Source organism: Nerophis lumbriciformis, linkage group LG24 (genome assembly GCF_033978685.3).
Source record: "Nerophis lumbriciformis linkage group LG24, RoL_Nlum_v2.1, whole genome shotgun sequence".
NCBI classification, from domain to species: domain Eukaryota; kingdom Metazoa; phylum Chordata; class Actinopteri; order Syngnathiformes; family Syngnathidae; genus Nerophis; species Nerophis lumbriciformis.
This window is the reverse complement of record NC_084571.2, coordinates 4,227,505-4,236,174: the sequence shown is the minus strand read 5'-3', so window position 1 is coordinate 4,236,174 and position 8,670 is coordinate 4,227,505. Positions and strand designations below refer to the sequence as shown.

At 40.5% G+C, this 8,670-nt stretch overlaps 1 protein-coding gene across 1 annotated transcript; it reads left to right on the top strand.

Annotated features, from left to right (window-relative positions):
- The first annotated feature begins 331 nt into the window (after positions 1 to 331).
- Positions 332 to 7,306, top strand: mylpfa (myosin light chain, phosphorylatable, fast skeletal muscle a). Its single transcript, XM_061981365.1, has 7 exons — positions 332 to 439; positions 1,970 to 2,068; positions 2,709 to 2,784; positions 2,845 to 2,949; positions 3,014 to 3,092; positions 5,344 to 5,392; positions 6,579 to 7,306. Exons 1-7 carry the CDS (start codon positions 437 to 439, stop codon positions 6,678 to 6,680), a joined length of 513 nt encoding a protein of 170 aa, XP_061837349.1. The 5' UTR covers positions 332 to 436; the 3' UTR covers positions 6,681 to 7,306.
- The last annotated feature ends 1,364 nt before the right edge of the window (positions 7,307 to 8,670 follow it).

Below are 8,670 nucleotides of genomic sequence, written 5' to 3'. Positions count from 1 at the left end.
AGACCCAAAAATAAAGCCAGCGGGCGAGCGGTCGGCGAGTCCAACACAAGGAGGGTGGAGGGATACTCTCTTCTGGTCCACCAAGCATCCATGTCCTCAATGTCCTTATTAGTCCACGTGGGACTGCAAAACCTGACAGCGAGGTACCCGCCGCTATCGGGTTTACTTAATTCCAAGACTCTTGGGTCTATTTCTGATCTCCTGTAAGGGGAGAAGCCGTCCCCGCCATTCTGTCTCCTTCGCGTTTGCCACCCGCTCATCCCTAAGCATCCTCCCCTCTCGCTCGTTTTGATCCCCCATCCAAACTTGAGGCTGTGGCTAAAGTTAGACCAGGAGGCCGAGGGCTATATAAGCCCCCCGAGGGCGACAGACAAATGCGGCTTCACCCTCTCCTCTCTTTCTTCATCGTCCCAACTTCCGATCAAAGCTTCTCGAGATGGTGAGTAGCATCCTTAAGCCCGACGTGGACTCACTGCGCTTTGCCGCCGGATCACCATTCTTTTTGGTTGTGCTATACCTTGGAATACCCGAGTGAGGATGCTTTCGTGACGTTGCATTTTTAAGACCGAGCGCAAATATATGCACAGTACGCTCCGATTGCCAACGCTGATGTGGGTGTTGAAGCAATCAAAGTCGCAGACACAGCAATTAGCTGAAGTTGAATTGCTGTCAGAAAAACATGGAAGTATAAATAAGAGCAATTACGGAAGGAGAGTAAAGAAATTGGTAACAAGTATGATGAATAAGGAAGTTAAAGTAAATAAATGAGCAAGTAAGTACGCAAACAAGAGAAATAAGTATGTGTCAGTACGCAAATAAGGAAGAAGAGAAGGAATAAGTAAGAGTGTAAGGTCGTAAAAGTAAGGAAATCAATTAAAGATGCAAGTAAACAAGTAGGTGAGGATGACAGGAAATAAGTGCCCAGATAACGAAGTAAAGTAACAAAATTGATTAAAGACGCAAATTAATTAGTAAGCAAACAAGTAAAGTGAGTATGACAAGAAGTAGGTAAGCAAATATGCACAAAAAGAAGGTCACAACTAATATGTAAAAAATAAGTGAATAAGTAAGTAGGAGGTGAGAAAGCAAAAGTAAGAAAATGGGTTAAAGACAAGTCAATAAGTAAAGTGAGTAAGAAAAGAAATATGTACACAAATAAGGACGAGAAAGGAGAGAATTAATAATAAATAAAAGTAGGTACAATATAAGTAGGCATAAGTAAGAAAATCGATAAAAGACGCAAATGATTAGGTAAACAAACAACAAGTAAAGTGAGAATGAAAGGAAATAAGTGAGCAAATAAAAACAAAATCAAGGCGACAACGAATAAGTAACGAATAAGTAAATAAGTAAGTAGGTGGTAAATAAGCAAAAGTAAGAACATTTCTTAAAGACAAGTAAATGAGTAAAGCGAATAAGAAAGGAAATATGTGCGCAAATAAGGACGAAAGAGAGGAGAGAATTAATAAGTAATAAATAAGTAAGGAAAAGTGAGAAAAATAATTCAAGACAAGCAACGATAGAAGAAAATGTCAAGGAAATAAGGACAAGTTAGTAAAGTATGACAAAAAGTAAAAAGTAAAAATACAAATATAAATGTGTGATACATGTGTGCAAATAAGGAAGAGGAAAACTGATGAATAAGACGTGCCGGAAGTAAATACTATAAGTAAGAAACTAAAGTAAGAAAATCAATGAAATGAAGGATACAAGCAACAAGAAAGAAAATACAAGTCAAGAAAAAAAGGACCGGTCAGTAAAATATGACATTAAAAATGTGCAAATGAAGAAGAAGATAAGTAAGTAAATAAGTAGGCAAGTATGTGCGTATGAAAAAGTAAATACATTCAAGTAAATAAGTAAGCAAACGTAAATGTTGCATGTGATGAAGTAGAGGTGGAGGCATTAAGGTGGTCCACTATTGAGCTAACTAATGAACTAACTGATGAAATCATGCGTGTGTGTGTAGGCACCCAAGAAGGCAAAGAGGAGGCAGGCAGCAGGAGGCGGAGGTTCCTCCAACGTCTTCTCCATGTTCGAGCAGAGCCAGATCCAGGAGTACAAGGAGGTGAGACTACCCCCCACGCTCCACCCCCACGTCCCAAAACAGCCAATAGAAGCCCAGCTTACTTCGTTTCCTGCCTCAGCAGAATTAGTTAGTCGCTTTGATCAGATCCACTTTCACAGCAGTTGCTGTTTTGTCCCCGACACTACAACAAACTAGGCGTTTGGAGGAGAAGGAATATCTCACACCGTCTTTCTGTTTTTGTGACCTTTCACCTCCACCATCCCGCAGTCACTCAAGCAGCCCCCTCCATACCCTCATTCTCCTCAATACGATCTCAAGGGAGGCTATTAACGACCTTTAGGGCCTGCTGGGGGGTCAGTAGGGTCAGCGTGAGGTAGTCTGATGAGGCCGTGTGCGCTGCCAGACCCGTCCCACCCTAGGAATGATCGGCGCGACACAAAAAAGCGAGCCGTGCGTCCAAGATGGCGTCAAAGCTGAGAAGATGGATCACACAGCTGTTCCCTCGCGATCCCAAATTAACTCGTAAGGAAAGCCGGCACTGATGCAGGCGCTTTTTAGGAATGTAATTACTGTAAGAGCCCTCCGTCTCAAGTCATCAGATACTCTTCTTGACAAGCATCCGACTGGTTTTACTTTTCAAAATGGCGTCAAACTAATCTCCATCTCGTCCCACTGGCAGGCCTTCACAATCATCGACCAGAACAGGGACGGCATCATCAGCAAAGATGACTTGAGGGACGTGCTGGCCTCCATGGGTGAGTCACGAGCGCACGCGTCTTTCAGTCCCTGAGACTGAAGCCACTTTGTGTCTCCAGGCCAGCTGAACGTGAAGAATGAGGAGCTGGAGGCCATGATCAAGGAGGCCAGCGGCCCCATCAACTTCACCGTCTTCCTCAACATGTTCGGAGAGAAGCTGAAGGGTGAGGCGTCGCTCTCCATTGTAACTTTTACACTCCGCCTTTCAAAATAAATGTCTTCTCACAGGCGCTGACCCCGAGGACGTCATTCTTAGCGCCTTCAAAGTCCTGGACCCCGAGGGTACCGGAACCATCAAGAAGCAGTTGTGAGTTTGGATTTTTCACTGCACTTTCACGTAATGAATCGTCACCGTCTAGTACGGGGGTTACCAAAACTTTTCCATATTTTTGATATTCGTCCGTCCATCCATCCATCCATCCATCTTCTTCCGCTTATCCGAGGTCGGGTCGCGGGGGCAGCAGCTTAAGCAGGGAAGCCCAGACTTCCCTCTCCCCAGCCACTTCGTCCAGCTCCTCCCGGGGGATCCCGAGGCGTTCCCAGGCCAGCCGGGAGAGATAGTCTTCCCAGCGTGTCCTGGGTCTTCCCCGTGGCCTCCTACCGGTCGGACGTGCCCGAAACACCTTCCTTGATATTCGTCATGTTAAAAAAATTATTTTTAACTTTTAGGACTCCCCACAAATATATAAACAATATATATATATACACACACACAGAGTATCATTACTTAGCCATAACACAAAGCTAGAGTATGGATGTCGTGCTCAGATAATTGGGCATGTATTGATTGCCCTATATCAGGGGTGTCAAACTAATTTCAGATCGGGGGCCACATGGAGAAAAATCTACTCCCAAGTGGGCCGGACTGGTAAAATCACGGTACGATAACTTAAAAATAAAGACAACTTCAGATTGTTTTGTTTAAAAACAAAACAAGCACATTCTGAAAATGTACAAATCATGATGTTGTTAGGTTTTTTTTCCACTTACATGTTGCGGTTAATAGTATTCCATCTTTATTTGTCGTTATTTATACTTTCTGAATAAATTATGTGATAATGTTCATCAGTCAACTCATTGGTGTTAATTTTCAATCTATCGAGATAAAAAAAATAATATCAAAATCAAATTGCAGGATGTTATTTATGTAGTTGGTTCATTTTCCTTGACTGGTGCACTAACATCATGTGGTTTATTTTTTGTTTACATATGTAGCATAATCTACAAAGATACAAAGAATTGCTATTGCGACATCTAGTGGGCACATCTAGAACAGCACTTTCTTTCATTCAAAAATTTAGCAAACTTAGCAAACTCAATTCTCAATTCTAGGTGTAATATTTGATGTGAAGTAATTGGAGCCTTGAATAGTTCAATAATTCATAACGATGATTTTGATTTGACAGTAAAAAAAAATCCCACTAAATTATCAGGGATCCAAAAGTGCCCCCACTCATAACTGTTGAAAATAAGTCAAAAATATTTTTTATTTTTTTGCTTTCAATGGTTAAATATCTTGATCAACTACAGATCTAGTTGTCCATTATATTTTGTATACATTTTTTAATGTTTTTTTTGTTTTATGCCTTTTTATCAAGGAAAACTTGTTTTGTTTTTTATGGCAAACACCTGAAAAAATATTTCGAAGAGGAATATTTGATGTGAAGCATATGGAGCCTTGAATATGTCAATAATTCATAACAACAATGACAGTTTAAAATAAATCCCATTAAAATTCTCAGACATCCACAAAGGCCCCACTCATAAAAGTGTTAAAAATAAGTCATATATCACATTCAATTTTTTTTTTACTTTTAACGTTTACATTTTAAATCAACTTAAAATCTATCCGCCGGTTATACTTTTTTTTGTTTGTTTTATGCCCTTTATGGCAAACACAAAATATGGAGTATTTTCCCTAAAACAAATATTTCAAAGTGTAGTATTTGTTGTGAAGTAATTGGAGCCTGTCAATAATGGCTGTTTATTATTTTTTGAGCAATGATAGCTTTAAGGGAAAAAACCGCCTGTATGGCAGATATGTGTTATTAGAGTCAACATTGCAAACTTTACATTTCACCTGTACGCTTTTTTGTTCCACTTTTTTATGTTTTATTTTTTTGAAATAGTATTTTTAGAAAGTGGCACGGGCCTTTAAAAAAGTAGCTTTGGGACACAAATGACCCCTGGGCCGCACTTTGGACACCCCTGATCTAACTGAAAGCACAGATGTTCGCATTAGGAAGTCACGCACATTTTCAAATTGTAATAACTATCAAAACAAAATGATCAATGAAGCATTAGACTGCATAATTTTGGAGAAACTATCAATAACGAAATAAAAAATAATTAAAAAACCTGCGTATGTGCGGGGATTCACTGTAATGGAAACAGACTCGATCTGTTCCAAGATCAAACTATCACTATGTTTTTTTCCCACATTTTGTCATATGTGCTTTTCATTGGACATATTTTAGGTTTTTTTTGTGTACAATCCATCTATTATTGAACTGCATTTTGTGAGTGTGGAATATTTAATACATTTTCTGTATCCTCAGCCTGGAGGAGCTCCTGACCACTCAGTGCGACAGGTTCTCCAAGGAGGAGGTAAACTTACCGCCTATATTCCTTGTTAGCATTTAGTGTATCAACTAGTGATGTGCCGATCAGTGTCGGACGATTTTCATTAAAAAGTATGTAATTGCCATTTTTGATTAATGCCGATCACAAACGCCGATCCTTGTATTTATTTTTGTCCCCGGGCTGGCAAGCTAGCAACTAATTACGTGTCTCCATACAGTTAATCACTTCCACTGGTGCAAATAAACTGTGTTCCTTATTTGATAAGTATTATTATCACTGGAGGACGAGGCTAAACCCTATACACACCGAGTAAGCCAAGAGCAGGCATGCTAATAGCTAAGCGAGCTTGAAACAAGAGAAGAAATATGTGCTTAGTAAGTTCAAGAAGCCTAGATGGAAGTTTGGAAATTAATACGTAGATTAATAAGAGTTAGAGAGGATAAAATAGTTGTTGGTGTGACAGCATTGTCACAATCAGTACAAGGGTTGATCGAGCCATAAATTGGTGGTGTCAATGAGATTGATTTTATTTTCACAATATATTTTTTGTTGTTGTTTTTATTGTTTACAACTCAGGGAACAGGAGGACTTTGAGGACAAAAAAACAAATGATTTAAAATATAGTTTATGCTTTTGTTTATTAATTGTGTCCTGCTGACTTTGTTTCGATCAAACAATTATAATGTAATAAAAGAGAATAAGGAACGAGCTTGAATATTGTGTTGATATAAATACATTGAAAAATGGTTCAAGTCAATGTGGTGGGTATCGGTAACATGGTTATGTGTCATTTCGAACATGCATAAAATCACAAAATTTACAGTTTCTCATGACAGCATCTCTGAAAAGGAGGAGGAGGAAGCAGAACCTAATTGATCTTACCCCTTTTCATACTATAGCAATTTCTAACATTTGTTTGTACTCAATCGGTAACTAAATAAATGAGAAAATAAAAAAACATAGTAAGGAAATAATTATTATAAATAAACAATAATTAATGTCTTTATTTAATTTGTACTAAACAAACAACAAAATATAAAAAACAACAACTTTGTCTTATGCTAAAGGTTTTAAGTGTTGTACGTGCATACATATGTTTTAAATGAGACTTTTCTTTGTTGAGAATAATAGCAGGTTACAGTTTGCGTTTTTGCAAATGCATAAAACCCTAATATAAAAGTATTAAAAACCCCTGTTTTTGCTTCCTCAGATCAAGAACATGTGGGCCGCCTTCCCCCCAGATGTCGCGGGCAACGTGGACTACAAGAACATCTGCTACGTCATCACACACGGAGAGGAGAAGGAGGAGTAAAGAAAGAGAAGACCAGAAGAAAGACGACTATCCCTTCGCTTTTTCTGCCCTTTCTCCCCTTCCTTCCTATCTTCCTCCCCTTCGTTCCGCCCTCCGTGTTGACCCGTGGGGCGCCCACCCCTCCACCGCCACCGCTCTGGTTCAAAGCAAAGACTTGTCCAGCTCGACCGCGCCCCGCAGGGCTCGCGGGATGTCTGTGTTGGCTTACGGGGAACAGGGGATGCTTTTCAATAAAACGACAGTGTGACATCATTTCACCATCTTTCTGTCTTTGCGTCCACTCACCTCCATCCAGGGGCCTTCTCGCTGAGACGGGAGCCCACTGGCGGTGGGGGGAGCAGACCACCTGAAGGCCTCATTCCCCATTCTGAAGAGGTCCTTTTGGCTAGAAAACAAAGAAAAAGAAAGAATGTGTTCAGGTTAGAGATGATGGCCGTGTCAAAGTGACCACATGTCAGAGGGGGAGGAGAGAAAAAGGCCGAAAGAAAACGTCTTCGACTACTTCCCCTCCTCGCCTTCCGGCGTTGTCCACTCTTCCTCTGTAAGCTCCATGACACCTCCTCGCCTTTCCTCTGTAATGAATAAAAGGGACAAACTGTGAATAAAACCCCTTTCCTTTTGTACAATAGTGTCTGTGCTCAGTGGCTCTGTGGGGCAGGGATGTGTTAAATGCTAACAGTCAGATGTGGCGACACCTGGTGGAGTTTCTTGTAAATGCATGAATTTACCGTACTTACAATTCGGCCGATAAATGCTTTAAAATGCAATATCGGAAATTATCAGTATCGGTTCCAAAATTATCGGTATCGGTTTCAAAAAGTAAAATTTATGACTTTTTAAAATGCCGCTGTGTACACGGACGTAGGGAGAAGTACAGAGTGCCAATAAACCTTAAAGGCACTGCCTTTGCGTGCCGGCCCAATCACATAATATCTACGGCTTTTCACCCACACAAGTGAATGCAAGCATACTTGGTCAACAGCCATACAGGTCACACTGAGGGTGGCCGTATAAACAACTTTAACACTGTTACAAATATGCGCCACACTGTGAACCCACGCCAAACAAGAATGACAAACACATTTCGGGAGAACATCCGCACCGTAACACAACATGAACACAACAGAACAAATACCCAGAACCCCTTGCAGCACTAACTCTTCCGGGACGCTACAATATACCAACACACACACACACACCCCCACACACCTCAACCCCGCCCCCCCTTCAACCCCGCTCACCTCAACCTCCTCATGCTCTCTCAGGGAGAGCATGTCCCAAATTCCAAGCTGCTGTTTTGAGGCATGTTAAAAAAAATAATGCACTTTGTGACTTCAATAATAAATATGGCAGTGTCACGTTGGCATTTTTATCCATAACTTGAGTTGATTTATTTTGGAAAACATTGTTTAATGCATCCAGCGGGGCATCACAACAAAATTAGGCATAATAATGTGTTAATTCCACGACTGTATATATCGGTATCGGTTGATATCGGAATCGGTAATTAAGAGTTGGACAATATCGGAATATCGGATATCGGCAAAAAAGCCATTATCGGACATCTCTACTTACAATGGATGTTTCGCTAAACAGGCCGTGTATAATAGCGCTATTCATAAACACAACAAAACAGACATATTTATTGTATCAGGCAAGAGTATCCAAAGTGAGGCCCGCAGCCAGTTTTTTATTGGCCGCCGCCGCATTCTAAGGACAAAATAAAAACATCCATGATTAGAACACCACGCAAAAAAACTAGACGAGGCAATTCTGCAAGGCGCAAGCCTAAAATGCTAACGTTAGCATGCAGCGAGAATGCGTCAAGTACCAAGTCATATGACTATGACGCATATGCATGTAAAATTAGCTTTAAAAAGTTAGCATGCTAATGCCTGCAGTTTTATTATGCAAAACCAACTTTTCTTACACATCTGCATAAATCCCCAAAATTTGAAATCAAAACATGGAGGCATTGCGGGGATATTGA